The sequence below is a fragment of the Ovis canadensis genome, chromosome 14 (genome assembly GCF_042477335.2).
Source record: "Ovis canadensis isolate MfBH-ARS-UI-01 breed Bighorn chromosome 14, ARS-UI_OviCan_v2, whole genome shotgun sequence".
In the NCBI taxonomy this organism is placed as follows: Eukaryota; Metazoa; Chordata; class Mammalia; order Artiodactyla; family Bovidae; genus Ovis; species Ovis canadensis.
The window spans coordinates 73,192,048-73,208,676 of NC_091258.1; the positions used below are offsets into that span (position 1 = coordinate 73,192,048).

A 16,629-nucleotide genomic window follows, 5' to 3' on the forward strand; every position below is an offset into this window, starting at 1 on the left:
CTGGGAATCTACTACCTTTATTTGAAAAATTGAGGTAATTCATGCTCTGAGGTGTCATAGAATTTTGACTGTTTTATTGAAAAGGTCAGAAGTTGCTTTTTTTTTTTTTTTTTTTCCTGAACCATGTGGCAGATGTGATCATAGTTCTCCATTCAGGGATGGAATCTGTAACCCTGCAGTGTAAGCATGTGATACTATCCACTGGACCATCAGGAAATTTGCCTCAAAGGTTACTTTTACATAAAATGTCTATTTACTTCATGTCATGGTTACTGTAGCATGTCTCTTTGTCTGCATTACATATTATATATTAACTCCTTATTGCCAACTTCAGACTTAAATTGAAGAAAGTAGGGAAAACTGCTAGACCATTCAGGTATGACCTAAATCAAATCCCTTGTGACTATACAGCGGAAGTGAGAAGTGGATTTAAGGGCCTAGATCTGATAGATAGAGTGCCTGATGAACTATGGAATGAGGCTCGTGACATTGTACAGGAGACAGGGATCAAGACCATCCCCATGGAAAAGAAATGCAAAAAAGCAAAATGGCTGTCTGGGGAGGCCTTACAAACAGCCGTGAAAAGAAGAGAAGCGAAAAGCAAAGGAGAAAAGGAAAGATATAAGATCATGACTAGATGCCATGATCTTAGTTTTCTGAATGTTGAGTTTAAGCCAACTTTTTCACTCCTCTTTCACTTTCATCAAAAGGCTCTTTAGTTCTTCGCTTTCTAACATAAGGCTGGTGTCATCTGCATATCTGAGATTATTGATATCTCTCCTGGCAATCGGAGAAGGCAATGGCAATGCACTCCAGTACTCTTGCCTGGAAAATCCAATGGACGGAGGAGCCTGGTAGGCTGCAATCCATGGGGTCGTGAAGTGTTGGACACGACTGAACAACTTCACTCTCACTTTTCACTTTCATGCATTGGAGAAGAAAATGGCTACCCACTCCAGTGTTCTTGCCTGGAGAATCCCAGGGACAGCGTAGCCTGGTGGTCTGCCATCTGTGGGATCACACAGAGTCGGACACAACTGGAGCGACTTAGCAGCAGCAGCAGCTCCCAGCAATCTTGACTCCAGCTTGTGCTTCATCCAGCCCAGGATTTCTCATGATGTAGTCTTCATATAAGTTAAGTGAGCAGGGTGACAATATTACAGTCTTCACATACTCCTTTCCCTATTTACAACCAGTCTAGTTGTAATCATCTAGTGTTCCATGTCAAGTTCTAACTGTTGCTTCCTGACCTGCATACAGATTTCTCAAGAGGCAGGTCAGGTGATTTGGTATTCCCATCTCTTGAAGAATTTTCCTGAGATTGTTGTGATCCACACAGTCAAAGGCTTTAGCATAGTCAATAAAGCAGAAGTAAATATTTTTCTGGAACTCTCTTGCTTTTACAACGGTCCAACAGTTAGGTTCAGTCGCTCAGGCATGTGTGACTCTTTGTGACCCCATGAATCGCAGCATGCAAGTCCTCCCTTTCCATCATCAACTCCTGGAGTCTACCCAAACTGATGTCTATGAGTCGGTGATGCCATCCAACCATCTCATCCTCTGTCGTCCCCTTGTCCTCCTGCCCTCAATCTTTGCCAGCATCAGAGCCTTTTCAAATGACTCAGCTCTTCACATCAGGTGGCCAAAGTATTGGGAGTTTCAACTTTAACATCTGTCCTTCCAGTGAACACCCAGGACTGAACTCCTCACAGTCCAAGGGACTGTCAAGATTCTTCTCTATCACCACAACCCAAAAGCACCATTTCTTTGGTCAACTCTGTTTTTGGACTGACTGTCACATCTCTACCTGCTACTGGAAAAACAATAGCTTTGACATTAGGGCCCCTCGTTTGCAAAGTGATCCTTTGCTTTATTTTATTTATTTATTTATTTTTTTTGATCCTTTGCTTTAAAATACACTGTCTACTTTTATGATACCTTTCCTCCCAAAGAGCAGGCCGGCTTTTCATTTCCTGACTGTAGCCACCTTCAACAGTGAGGCTCCGGCTGCCTCACTCTCCCACTGTTCCCACGCAGGCCTGACCTCTCCAGCCCAGGCCCCTGACCACTGGCTCCGCTCGGCCCCGCCTCCAGGCCGCCACGCCTTTTCACTGCGCGTGCGCACAGCGTCACGCACCCGGCATCGGAGAGGGGAGAGCGGAGGTCTCAGCCCAAAGTGAGTTTCTGTCTTTCCTGTCAAATTTTCTTCTGGTAGTTAGCTTTCCTGTGTAATGTGAGTTGAGGGTCGCAACTGAACTTAAATTCCCGCGGCCGTCCCACCACCCCCAGCAAATTCAGATGTCCCTGTGTGGTGAAGAGGCGCCTCCATTTTGCTTTAAACTCGCTCCGAAGCGGATGCCTGCGTTTGGTCTGGGACGCTTCGTTTCGCACCTCTTTCCTGCTTAAAACTGTTATGCTCTGAGCCCGTATCTCCGAACTGACCGAGAGAGAGAGAGAGCAAGTCCACCACAGTATTGCAAACGTAAGAAAGGAGTTTGTTTATTCCTAGCGCGTTAGGGCCCAATTCTCATCCCACACAAGGGAATCCGACAAGAGCCCCGAACAATGGAGTATGGCGGCTTGTATACAGGCAGTTCTTTGTCTCAGTTACAGGAGTAGCTGGCGTTACATGATTGGCCAGGCAGGATGAGCGCATATCCTGTCTCTTTCTAGTAAACATGACTCAGGTCCTAGAGACCGTCATTTGGTCCCTAACGAAAACCAATTTCTGAGCTCAGTGATCCCTTTGCCCTTCCTGCACCACGTGAAATTCCTTTGGGCGACTTGGGTTTATTCGCTCCGCGGTCCCCAGGCTTGCCCTCTCGACCCCTGGAGGCAGCGCCGGCCCCCGCTCCCGGAAAGGCCTGGTTCTCTCCCCAGTCCTGGGATTCTGGAGCGCCCATCCCGCTCCTGAGACCCTCAGGCTCCCAGCCGTTCAGTCGTCGCGTCTCCTCAGGCGGGTAATTCTGCCCCTCAGGCATTCCTTTCTTAGAGTCACCTGGACTCGTGTAGGGGGAGGTGGCCTGGGCCAGCCACGTGACACCAATGGTTCTGTGTCCCAAATACAACCCGCTGGAATGTGTCTCTTGCGGGTGGAGCCTTCTTATTCAGGAGAAGCAGAGAGAGCGACTCCGAGAGAATTAGACATTGAAAAAAGCATGATGGAGAAACGATGGCAACGAAGAGGATTGGTGAGGAGATAGCAACATGAAAGAGCATAAGCCTTGAAGGTAACAGTGGGTAAAGGAGGGAAGTTTAGAGAACAGCAGGGTCTCTGGTAAGTTCAAGGTGTGCAACATAGGGAGGTGGTGCTGAGTCCAGGGATGCTGTCTAACCTCTGCCGCCCTCTTCTATAGCCTTCAAGGGAGAAGGGCTGTAAATCAGCGGTCCCAAAGAGGGCGACAGTGGAGAGGCAGTTCACACAGAGACCCCGCAAAAGGGATACAAGATTTTGGAACCTTGACCTACAGACAATACCCTGCTGGCAGAGAAAGGGGACTACTAGTGAATGGAATCAGCGATGCATTTTATACTCCTGGGCTCCAAAATAACTGCAGACGGTGACTGCAGCCATGAAATTAAGACACTTGCTCCTTGAAAGAAAAGCTATGACAAACCTAGACAGCATGTTAAAACATGGAGACATTAATTTTCAGACGAAGGTTTATATAGTCAAAGCGATAGTTTTTCCAGTAGTTGTGTATGGATATGAGAGTTGGATCATAAGGAAAGCTGAGCGTGGAATTGATGCTTTTGAACTGTTGTGTTGGAGAAGACTCTTGAGAGTCCCTGGGACTGCACGGAGATAAAACCACTCAATCCTAATGGAAATCAGTCCTGAATATTCATTTGAAGAATTGATGCTGAAGCTGAAGCTCCAATAAATTAGCCAGTTGTTGCAAAGAGCTTACTCTTTAGGAAAGACCCTGATGCTGGGAAAGACTGAAGGCAGGAGGAGAAGGATTACAGAGGATGCGATGATTGGATGGCATCACCAAGTGGGTGCATGTTGAGCAAATTCCGGGAGTTGGTGAAGTGAAGTCGCTCAGTCGTGGCCGACTTTTTACGACCCCATGGACTGTAGCCTACCAGGCTTCTCTGTCCATGGGATCTTCCAAGCAAGGGTACTGGAGTGGGTTGCCATTTCCTTCTCCAGGGGATCTTCCTGACCCTGGAATTGAACCCAGGTCTCCTGCATTGCAGGCAGACGCTTTACCCTCTGAGCCACCAGGGAAGCCCAGGGAGTTGATGATGGACAGGGAAGCCTGGCGTGCTGCAGTCCATGGGGTCACAAAGAGTCCAATGCGACTGAGCAATCAAACTGAATGATTCGAGGAGCTGAGAAAGAAATTGAGCTGAAACGAAGCATTGCACTTGGAGGTACCAGAGAGTCTGGAGGAAGACAGGGCAGAGCTGGAGGAAGAAAGGCAGAAATACATGGAGATTTTGGATTATCAGGGAGGCTGGAGAGTAAGCATCTTTATGGGGAATAAATGGCAGAGAGAGGCAGGACGGGAATCAGGGAAGAAGTAAAGAGGAGGACCGGCACAGCAGGAGAGCAGAGGGGAAGAAGAAGGGAGACAGAGAAAGAAGTAGGGAAACAGATAAACCAAATGAAGTGGAAACAACTAGTGTGCAGCTGGGGGAGGGGACTAGATCCAGAAGAGTGCTGAATCGATTGGATAAATAATTAAGACGTGATATATTGATTTTTAGCTTTACAGTCTAATAAATTTAAATCTTCTTCCTTTAAATTATACAGAGGAGGATGATAATTTCTAAACTGTCTGCAAGGCTTCTGGGTGTTATAATTATTTGTATTGAAGGATAGCATCCATGTGCATCGCCTGTTGAAGTGGGAGCTAAGGCAGTGACTTGACTCACAGAGGTGGGTCACCTGCTTCCCTTTTCCTGGTGTGGAGTAGAGGTTGTGGGAGAGGAGAAGTGGTCCAAGAGTTGACAAACTCTGTTACTACATGGTACCTTTTCAAGGAACTTTAAACATGTTCTTAGTGATGGTTTTCCTTTTTGCTTTCTCCTTTGTTTACATTTAATTCTTTTTGTAGCTTGGGTTAAATATTAGTTCACTTGGTACCTACTTTCTTTTCAACAACTATTTGCTTCTGGTAAGATTTCATGGTCTCCTATAATAAGCTCGAGGCATTCTTTTCTAAATATGCTATAGTAACAATTTTTTCTTTCACTTTGCACCAGAATTATTCAATGAAAAAATTTTTAATAAGCTGATTAGGTTTGTTGCATGTTTATTTGAGGCCCTTTTGCTGTCTTCTCTTTACGTTATAGCTTGGAAATGTTTTTTGGTAACAAATAGTTACAGACTATTTTGATGAGAACTTAGTAAGGATGTCTGATATTTTTTATTGAATCAAGACCTAATTTAAGCAGGCAGTATGATGGTCCATTTTCCTCTCTCTTATGTGGTCTGCTGACAGGTGAGCAGAGTTGATCTGATGTTGTTTCCTCAAGTCCAGAAGGTGAGCAGCAGTGACCCCTGAAATGATGGCCAAATTGGGTGTGTGACTGTATGGCAGTTCTTGGAGGGAGTTGTCACTTGTCCTTAGAATTTGAAATGCATCAGTTTCCACAATGCAACAAGGACAATAGTAGGATGGAGGTGGGAACATAGGCTTAGAGTCAGAGAGACAATCATGAGCCGTCTTCTGTGAATAAGGGTCAATATGAAGCGACGCTTCCCACTTCACTGGCTTCCCCGTGTCCTCAGGGCAGCATCCTGCCCTTTGGCAGGATAGCTCTGCAGCCCTTTGTCATCCTCAGGTCTCTGCCAGGTTCTCCAGCCTCATCGTGGAAGCTGACCCAGTTCTCATGGTATGTCTGTCCTGGTCACATTCACTTAGTCCTTGTTCATAGACACCAAAACCTTCTCTGTCTCAGAACTTAGTTTTTTCTTCTACCTTTGGTCATTACATCACCGTGGCTCTTGCTCTTTCTGTTCCTTCAGGTCTAGGCCAGAGAGGTCTCCCCATCTCCCTCTGATATTTGCTGTCACATTAATCAGATTTACTGCTTCTATATTAATCACATTCATCAGAGATGCCCTTCTTCCTTAATTATTTGTAATCTTTCCTCTTTTCCCTTCACTGAAGGATGCCCCGTATTCCTCTTCCTCCCAGGATGCTTGCAGCATCTCACTCTGGGGGTGAGGACTGGGAATGTGGATTTGGCTGAAGAATTCTCAGAGGAGACAGAGGGCACAGGTTAGGTGATGATGGTTGCTATATGTGTTCTAGACATTTCAAGTCTAATTGATCCTTACCCCATGTGTTCACTTAATTACTCAATATAAAAAAGATGTGAGGAGTCCTGAAAAGCCCGATAGATCTAGTGTCTTGAAGTGTCACCTTGTTTTAGTCTGCTGTGTCTGCTCACTGCAGCCCCCAGGTCTTGTAACCTCTGTCCATCCAGGGACCGTTTGCCATCTTGGACAGCACCTTTGCCTTCTAGCAGTTCATCTACTCAGAGCGGGGGATGCTGAGTTTACTGTGGTTAGAGTGGCCAGAAGGTATGGAAGTTAAATGCATATGAAGGAGACATCTCCGCTTCCCACAACCGCACACCCCCTTAATGACCTGAGGTATCTGGCAGTGAGCTGTGAGCACAGAGAAGGGAGATGGGACCTCTCTTTTGTGACTTTTTTTACCAACCATCCCTCAACTGCATAAAGTCTGCCGTTGCTGACAGGTTTTCCCAAGAGGACCAGGTTCTTGGTCTCCATTCTGAATGCTCCGTGTTCTTGATTTACAGCTTGGGCACATTTCTGTTGCGTTGCCCAGTAGTCTCTGCTCTTTAACCCTCTTGTTCAGCTGTGCCTGGAGAAGAGGCAGTGAAAAGGATGTTGGGTCAGCTGATGTGCCCCCTGCTGCTGTGTACATGAGGCCTCACCAGGAGGAGTGTGTGATGCCAGGGAAAGTGTGGGAAAGTGCCCGTGTTGGACTCTGTGCTGGAGTTGACTGTCCTGCATCCCTCCTGAGACAACACGTGACAGAGAACTGTCTGTTCCATATGGTAAGGTCCTCCCTGTGTGTGTGGTTAGGACACAGAAAGGGGCTGCGTTGACTCTAAGCATTAAACAGCATGTTTTCCACTTTCTTGACACCCCTCTGAAGCCTCCTATTGCCTGAGGACGCCCAGAAGAGGAGGAAGAGGTAAAAACAGTCAGGAATGGCTCTTTCTCAAGTAAGATCATATTCTTAGTGGATTCTCAATCTGTCCTTCCTGAAATACCCATCTTTGGACTCGCTAATCTTGTCTAACCCTGGAGTATCCTGTCTCACACTTTTACATGCACACTCACCAGAGACCTTCCCTCGGGGTCTGTCATCCTCACTTAGATCCTGTCTCCCCATGACCCGGTGACCTGGACCTTGTGAGGAGGCTCCCCTGGGCACCGTCCTGGGCAGGGCTTCATACCCACGGGTTGGAGACGGGGTCTCAATGCTGTTGGGCAGCAGGGATTGCTTAGGGCCCATCTGGGTGTGCTGTCTGCTCTCTGTCAACCAGGGTAAGGAAGCTGCAGGTGGACGTCAGGTATTAACATGCATAGTACATTGTAAAATATGGATAGAGGCCACTAAGGGGAAATCAGTCCTGACTTTGTGTAGTACATTTAAAAGTAATTGAGCCTCCTTGAAAATCTTAAGGATTTGGGAATGGAATGGAAAGTTTAGAAAGAGACTTCGGGGCTAGGGTATGTTCCATTATACCATCTAATTGAAACTATAAAATCAACATTTAAAAAAAAAATTATTTTCTGGCCACATGATGCAGCTAGTGGAGTCTTAGTTCCCTGAGTAGGAATTGAACCTGAAACCCTGCAATAGAATGTGAGTACTTAAACACTTGACCTCTAGGAAATTCCCCAACTTTCCTAATCTCAATGTAATATTTTGTTAATGGAATAAAAAGATAAACTTTGGCTTTTGTTAATAACTGGATATCTAACATTAAGGATTAAGTCATATTACTGTTTTTTAAATATATTTATTTGCTGTACTGGCTCTTCATTGCTGCAGTGGCTTTTATCCAATTCTGTGTGGTAGCCACTCTCTAGTTGCAGTGTGTGGGCATTGTTGGGGCTTCTCTTGTCTTGCAGCATAGGCTTTAGAGGAGGCTGGCTTCAGTAGTTTCACTTTCTGGGTTCTAGAGCCTGGCTCAGAAATTGAGGCTCATGGGCTTAGTTACCCCTTGGTATATGGGATTGTACCAGAGCAGGGATCAAAGCCATGTCTCTTGCACTGACCAGTGGGTCCTTTCCCACTTTGGTACCAGGGAAGCCCTCATATTATTTTTAAATATAGTTATTTTATAGAGATTGTAGTTAAAGTCTTTTGTATGTTACTTTATGCTTACACTACTTTGTATTTTATTGAACTTGTAGAAAATAATGTTGAGGAGGACTCCTAGTACAGTGGAGAAGAAGGTGCCTGCCAGTGTAGGGTGCATGGTTCCACCCCAGGTCCAGGAAGATCTCTCAAAGGAACTAAGCCCATGCGGCGCAACTACTGAGCCTGTGCTCTGGAGCCTGGAACCATAACTCCTGAAGCCCGCACAGTCTAGAGCCTGTGCTCCAAAACAAGAGAAGTCACTGCAGTGAGAAGCCCATGCACTGCAGCCTCAACTGGAGAAAACTCACTCATAGCAACATTCTGTGTGGCAAGGGCTTTAATCAATCTGCAAAGCTTGCAGTTCATCAGAGATATCATACTGGGGAGAAACTGTAAATGTGTGTGTGGAAAGGACTTCAGTCAAACTTCAAGCTGTGTAGTTCATGGAAGAATTCATACTGGAGAGAAACCTGACAAATTTAACAACTATGACAAACGTTTTATTGCACAGTCAGCCTTAACTCACCATCAGGCAGTTCCTATAGGAGAGAAAGCATAGAAATGTAATCTGGTGGAGGAGTCTTCAGTTCCAGCTCTTACTTGCAGTTCGTCAGAGAATTCATACTGGAGAGAAACCATGTAAATGTGATATCTGTTGCAAGGGTTTTAGTCATACTGGAAAATTTGTAGTTTATTGAGGAAGTCATACTGGAGAGAAACCATATAAATGAGATCTCAGGGGCAAGTCCTTTAATCTAAATGCAAACCTTACAGTTCATCGTAGAATTCACACTGGGGAGAAACCTTAGAAAGGTAACAATTGTGCCAAACATATTAGTGAACAGTCAGCTTTAACTCAACTGCCATGCAGTTCATGTAGGAGAGAAAGCGTAGAAATGTGATGGATGTGGCCAGTGCTATATTTGAAATGACCATGTTAGAAATCATAGGTAATTCATAGTGGAGAAAAATGTTAAGAATGGAACAATTGTGAGACACATTTAGTGCAAATATAATGAGTATGGCAAAGCCTTTTATCTGAGTTCAGGCCTTATAATTCATCAGAGAATTCATACTGTATAGAAAGCATTCGAATTTGGCAGAGCTTCTAGTGCTTGCTAGAGGAGAGAAACCACATAAATGTAATTTATGTGACAAACCCTTCAGTCACAAGGAATGACTTTGCAGATCATCCGAGAATCCATATGGCAATGAAAACTTACAAGTGTAGTAAATGCAGTAAAGTATATCCACTTTTTGACTCTCAGAAAAGTCAAACTGGAGGAAAACCACATGAAATGTGCTAGGTGTGGCAAAGCTTTGATTCTGTGTTCAGACATAACTAACCATCAGATAATTAATTAGAATTGAAGTCTTACCCACGTAGTGCATGTGTTATTTGTTTCAGAAGCCATTTGGTTTTTACAAAATTTGTACTGGTGAGAAGCCATACATTTAGAGCGCAGTCAATCTCTGCAGTCTAGATTGGAGGGAATCATAAATATAATGTGTGTAGTCAGAGTTTCAGTAACGGGCTGATCATTCCCATCATCAGATTATTCATAATATAGAGAGACCTTACAAGTGTACGAGGGTGGCAAGTCCTTCAGTTGGCATTCAGGCCTGAAAAGACATCAGGTGATACATACTGGAGAGACCATACGAATGCAATCAATGTGGCCAGGCTTTTTGGGTGTTTACACCTTCGGCTTCTTGAGAATATTCCCTAGGTAGAAGCTATGTCAATGAAATGAGTGCATCAGGGGTTTTAGACAACAGTCTGAAGTCAGGATTCAGTAAAGAACTCATTCTGGAGAGAAAGCTTACAAGTGACATTCGTATGTAGAACCTTTACCTCAGCGTCACACCTTACCAACCATCAGATGATCCATCCTAGCAAGAACCTTGCTAGTGTACAGAATGTGGCAACCTTCAGGTACTGTTTCAAACTCATGGTTCACCAAACACTTTATACTTAGAAATGCAATGACTATGATAGCTTTCAAAATTGCGTCTCACTCTTTAGGTATTCTGGAATTATATATGCCTTTTCTTTTTAATACAATGTCTGGTTTTATCATAACTTTCCTTACAAGGAGCAGGCCTGTTTTTTAATATTCCGGCTGCAGTCACCTTCAGAGGTGATTACAGTAATGAATTGTTTCTCCCCTCCGCCCCGCCCCGCCCACTGCGCCCGGAGGCCCGGCCCCCCACGCCTCGAAGCCCCTCCTAACACTTCCGCTGTCCCCACGCGTGTTCGGCTTCGCTCAACGCCAAGACCAGGCTCCGCTGAGTCCCCGCCCCGAGGTCGCCCCCGCCCTTTCACTGCGCGTGCGCGCAGCGTCCCATAAACCTGGAAGCGGAGCGCGGCGAGTGGAGGTCTCTCAGCTCAGCGTGAGTTTCTCTTTTTCTAATTAAACCTGCGGTCTGCTGCCTCCTTTCCTCGGTACCATGAGCCTCAGGTTCGCTAGTGACTCTCAATCCCTGCGCCCGTCCCACCATCCCCAGCCAGTTCAGACGTCTTGGTGAGCGCCGAAGGGGCGCCTCCATTTTGCTTTAAAGTCGCTCTAAAGCAGCTTCCAGCTTTTGGTCCACAGCGACGCTGCGTTTCGCACCTCTTTCCTGCTTCAAACCATTTACTGACCTCACTGACCCCTGTGCCCTTCCTACACCGCATACAGTTCTCTTCGGCGAGGTGGGTTTATTAGCTCCGCGGCCCCCAGCCTCGTCCTCTCGGCCCCTAGCCGCGCTGACTACCTCGCTCCCCGGTCCTGGGATTCTGGAGAGCCCGCCCCGCAGCTGAGACCCCCTTCCCTCCCAGTCCCTCTCACCTCAAGTCTCCTCAGGCCTTGCCTTCATAGTGACGTTGCCCTGACCCGTGTCTGGGACGTGAGCTGCGCCAGTCACGTGACACCCGAGGTTGTTCTGTCTCAAATTTCACCCGTTGTAGTTTGGCTCTTGCGGGAACCGGGCTTCTCATTCAGTCGCCATCCTTGTAAATTGGAGGCCAGGGGTGATCAGAAGCAGCAGAGACAGCGACTCCTAGAGAAATATTTAATTGAGAAAAGGATGAGGGATAAGCGATGGCAATGAAGAGGATTGTGAGGAACTTGTGAACAGACAACAGCATGAAAAAGAATCGGCCTTGAAGGTAGCGGTTAGGGAAAAAGTTTAGAGAAAAGCAGAATTTCCTGAGAATTAAAGGTGAGCTAGATAGGGAGGTGATGGTGTTCATTCCGAGTCTTTAAGACCCCTCTATTTCCCAGAGTTTGCTCAGATTCATGTCTGTTGAGTCCAGGTACGGTATCTAACCATCTCATCTTCTGCCGCCCCCTTCCATAGCCTTCAAGGGAGAGGGGCTGTAAATCACAGGTCCCTTAGAGGGCAACAGTGGAGAGGCAGTTCACACAGAGAGCCCGCAAAGGGGATACAAGCGTTGGGATCTTGGCTTACAGAGCAATATCCTGTTGGGAGAGAAAGGGGACTCCTAGTGATTGGAGGAGCTGAGACCGGAAGCTGAGAGGAAGCAGAGCCACTTGGGGGTGGCAGAGAGGGGAGGAAGGGAGGGCAGAGATGGAGGAAGAAAGGCAGAAATTGTTGGAGATTTAGGATCATCAAGGAGGTTGGATTAGAAGCATTTTACAGGGAATAGATGGCAGAGAGAGGCCGGATGGGAGTCAGGGAAGAAGTAGAGAGGAGGACAGGCACTGCAGGAGCGCAGAGGGGAAGAGAAAGGGAGACGGAGAAAAAAGTAGGGAAACAAACTAAATGAAGTGGAAACAAGTAGTGTGCGGGTGGGGGAGGGGACTAGACCCAAAAGAGTGCTGAATAGATTGGATAAGGATTATTAAGTCGTGATACATTGATTTTTGGCTTTAGAATCTACTAAGTTTAAAACTTTCTTTTTAAAATTATGCAGATGAAAATGAGAATTGCAAAACTTCTGTTTGTAAGGCTTGTGTGTGTTGTAATTTTCTGTATTAAAAGATAACATCCACTTGCAGACGCTGTAGAGGTGGGGGTTGCGGCAGTGACTTGATTCTCTTAAAGGTGAATCACCCACTTCCCTTTTCCTGGTGCAGAGTGGAGGTTATGGAGAGGAGAAGTGGAGCAAGAACTGACTCTCTTACTACATGATGCCTTTTCCAGGCACAGTAAAAATATTGTTTGTGATGGTTTTACTTTTTGCTTTCTCCTTTCTTTATATTTCATTATTTTGTATCTTGGGATAAAGATTAGTTCATTGAATACCTACCTTCTTGTAAACAGTTATTCACTTGTGAAATAAGATTTGGTGGACTCCTGTAATTAATTCATGTCTTTGTTTTCTAAATGCTCTATATTCTGAATTTTTTTTTTTTACTTTTACACCAGAATTCTTCAATGAAAAAAATTTTAATAAGCTGATTCACTTTAGGTTTGTTTCACATTTATTAGAGGCCCATTTGCTGTTTCTGGTTTATGTTATATCTTGAAAACATTTTTTGATAACTAATAAATAGTTGTAGACCATTTTGATAAATGTTTGGTAAGGGCGTCAGTGATCTTTTATATTAAGAGTCACAACCTAATTTAAGCAGTTAGTCTGGTACTCCATTTTCCTCTCTTTTATGTGATCTAGTAACTAGTGAGCTATGATTTGATCTGATGATGCTTCCTCAGGTCCAAAAGCGGAGCAACACTGACCCCTGAAATGATTGGCCAAATTGGTGTGTGACTGTGTGTGTGGCAGTTTTTCTTGGAGGGAGAGCCCACTTGTTATTAGAATTTGAAATGGGTCCCAGTCTTCGAAAATGAAAAAGGACAACAGTAGGATGGAGGCGGAAACGTAGGCTCAGAGCCTGAGAGGAAATCATGAGCCATCTTCTGTGAATAAAGGTCAATCTGTAGGGAGGCCTCCCACCTCTTGCCAGGGTCTCCAGCCTCATCCTGGGAGCCGACCCCATTCTCATGGTCAGTCTGTCCTGGTCACGTTCACTTAGTCCTCGTTCATAAACAACAAAACCTTTTCTGTCTCGGATCTTAGTTTCTATGCCTGCCTTTGGTCATTAAATCACTGTTACCTTTGCTCTTTCTGTTCCTTCAGGTCTAGGCCAGAGAGTCTCTCCATCTCCTAATATTCTCTGTCATGTTAACCAGGTTTACTGTTTCTGTATTAATTACCCTCATCAGATATGCCCTTCTCCTTTAATTATTTGGAGTCTTTCCTCTTTTTCCCTTCATTGAAGGGTTCACCGTATTCCTCTTCCTCCCAGGATGCTTGCAGCATCTCACTCTGGGGGTGAGGACTGGGACTGTGGGCTGGGCTGAAGAATCCTCAGGGATGTTGCAGGTTATAGGTTTGGTGATGATGGCTCCCATATTTCTTCTGGACATATCAACTTTGATTGATCCTTACCCTATGTGGAGACTTAATTACTGAAAAGCAAAAAGATGTTGGAGTCCTAAAAGGCCTGGGAGATCTAGTGTCTTGAGGTGTCCCCATGTTTTAGTCTGCAGTGTCACTGCTCACTGCAGTCCCCAAGTCTTCTAAGCTCTGTCCATGCAGGGACCAGTTGCCATCTTGGACAGCAGCTTTGCCTTCTAGCAGTTCATCTGCTCAGCGGCAAATGCTGAGTTTCCTGTGGTTAGACTGGTCAGTATCTTAAGAGAGTATGTAGGAGATGACACCTCCCTATCCCCAAACCACCCTCCCCCCATTAATGAGCTGGGGTATCTTCCAGTTAGCTATGAGCAGGGAGAACAGAAGCCAGTGAGATTGGGGCCTCTCTCTCTTTGTGACTTCTTTATTGAACTCAGTCCAACCATCCCTCAACTACATAATGTCCTTGTTGCTGAGTGGTTTCCCCAAGAGGACCAGCTTCTTGGTCTCCATACTGAGTGCCCAGCGTCCTTGGATTTGCACCTAGGGCGCATTTCTTTTGCAATGCCCACGCCTAGAGGTCTCTGCTCTTGTTCAGCTGTGTACTGAGAAGAGGTAGAAAAATGGGAGTAAGTGAGGGGGAGCGTGTCAGGGTTTCTGGGAGGGTTGTGGGAGCAGGTGTGTGCCTTTTAATGAACCCAATGAATGGTGTGTGTGTGTGGGAGAGAGAGAGAGACAAGCATAGTTGTGGGATCACGGGGCCTGTGGATCTGTTGACAAAGGCAGTCTCAGGTCTGGCTGGAGGTCCTGGACGTGGGCTCATGGCTAATTGTGGGCTGCGTGGAATGGTGGGTGTGCCAGTGTCTTAGCTCAGTTTTCCTGGGACACAGATGCTGTGACTGAGGTTTGCATGACTGGGTTTAATTGGAAATCTCGTGATCACACCTGTGGAGGAAGGAAGGCTGTGGGATTGGGAAGAAGAATGTTATCCTGCAGGGTGTCAGAAGCAAGGCCTGAGCTGAGCCCACAGGGAGGTCTGGGTGCAGGAGGATGGGCACAGTGGTCCCAGAGAAGGGGTGTGTGATCCAGGAGGTGCCCCACAGCACCCCCTCCACACAGTGGATTTTTTGTGGTCTTTAGGGAAGGCGAGAATTATGTATGCAACCCATAGCATAACTGTCAGTAAAACCCCAGAGATCACTTCATGGGTTACCTTTGGTATTTCTGTTATTTTGAGTTGCTCATGAAGAAAGTTTCAGATGCAATTTGGAAGTTAAAAAGAAAACAAAAAAACTTGGAGTGTTTCTGTGGAAGATATTGAAGTCGCATTGAGATATGTGCATCAGCCTACACATCCATCTTTTATTATTAGAGTTTGGAGATAACAGTTTAGGGACTGCCTGGGGTCATGCATGTCTGACTCTTGCAACCCCATGGCCTGTAGCCTGCAAGGCTCCTCTCCATGGAATTCTCCAGGCAGGAATACTGGAGTGAGCTGCCATTCTCTTCTCTAGGGCGTCTTCCTGACAGAGGGATCGAACTTGCGTCTCCAACATTGGCAGCAGATTCTTTACCGTTTGAGCTACCAGAGAGGTCCTGGTTGGTAACGTACACTCAGAGAAACACAAACACGTGTATAATGACATGCACCCATAAAAGTGGCAGTTTTTGTCACTTGGGGCCACTTGGATGAATGTAGAGAATATTACGCTAAGTGAATTAAGGCAGATAGGAAAAGACTGATTGTATGTGCTCGCTTATATGTGGAATGTAAAAGTGTGAAACCACTAGTAGCAGACAGTGGGCTGGGAGGTGGGGAAGATGGGGAGATGTTGGTCAAAAGGTAGAGACTTTTGAGTTGTAAAATGAGTGCGTCCTGGGGAAGTGTGTGCAGCACGCTGACTGTAGTTAATCCTATTCTGTTACTGCATGCTGGGAATTTGTCAGGAGAGTACGTCATCAGCGTTGTCACCACACACAGAACATGGAAATTTGGAGATGATTAATGTGTTGGTTCATGGATTGTGATAAATATTTCATAGTGTAGACATGTGTCACATGGTCACATTGTGCATGGTATGTATACACATCCCATCTTGTTAGTCCGTTCTATGTCAGTCAGGCTGGAAAAGAAGAAAGTGGGAGGTAGGTTGGACTTGACCCCTTGATTGGTATTCAACCCAGGGTTCACATGAGATCATGAGCCATTTTGCCTGGGCATGTATTGTACCCCTCCCACAACAGACATGCTCCTCAGGTTCTCGTGTGGGGCCTCGCCCCAGGAATGTGCACAGGCTGCAGATGCTTCCGATCTGGATCCTGCATTGAGCATCAGGGATCTTAGTCTCCACTTTTGAGACTGAGATCAAGCCCTGGGGGAGGGAATGGCACTCTGCTCTGAGTGGGGCTGGACCAGGGCCTGCTGTGTGACCTGAAGGGTATCGTGGGGTGAGCGGAGGTGTCCCCTGCTGCTGTGTACATGAGGCCTCACCAGGAGGGGAGTGTGATCCGAGGGAAAGTGTGGAAAAGTCCCGTGTTGGACTCTATGCTGGAGTTGACTGTCCTGAGTCCCTCCTGAGACAGTGGGCACAGAGGACTGTCCGTTCCACATGGTGAGGGCTTCCCTGTATGTGTGGTTGGGGCTCAGGAGGGTGATGTGTTGACCCTAAGCGTTAAATACCATATTTTCCACCTTCATGACGCTCCTTTGAAGACTCGTGTTACCTGAGGAATAAGCCCAGAAAGGGAGGAAGGTGAAAGAAAACGTGTCAGGAATGGCTCTTTCTCAGGTAAGGTCATATTCTCAACAAATTCTCAATCTGTCCTGCTTGAAATACCCATTTTTCGACTCGCTAATCTTGTCTGACTCTGCAGTGCCTTGTCTGACTCCTGTACATGCACACT

At 46.0% G+C, this 16,629-nt stretch overlaps 2 protein-coding genes across 8 annotated transcripts in view; both read left to right on the forward strand.

Annotated features, from left to right (window-relative positions):
- Positions 1–16,629, forward strand: part of LOC138419209 (zinc finger protein 665-like) — a 203,334-nt gene that overhangs the window by 53,968 nt on the left and 132,737 nt on the right. The gene's annotated exons all lie outside the window — the stretch shown is intronic.
- LOC138419208 (zinc finger protein 665-like) overlaps positions 2,105–16,629 on the forward strand; it is a 33,469-nt gene continuing 18,944 nt past the window's right edge. Inside the window, exons 1-3 of one of the 7 annotated variants that reach the window (XM_069551690.1) lie at positions 2,116–2,176; positions 15,240–15,324; positions 16,439–16,514. In XM_069551690.1, the coding sequence (XP_069407791.1) occupies positions 16,500–16,514 (15 nt within the window). In that variant the 5' untranslated portion in view covers positions 2,116–2,176; positions 15,240–15,324; positions 16,439–16,499. Of the gene's footprint in view, positions 2,483–10,698; positions 10,758–14,558; positions 16,515–16,629 lie in introns of those variants that run through there. The other 6 variants (XM_069551688.1, XM_069551685.1, XM_069551686.1 and 3 more) reach the window with 6 other exon arrangements.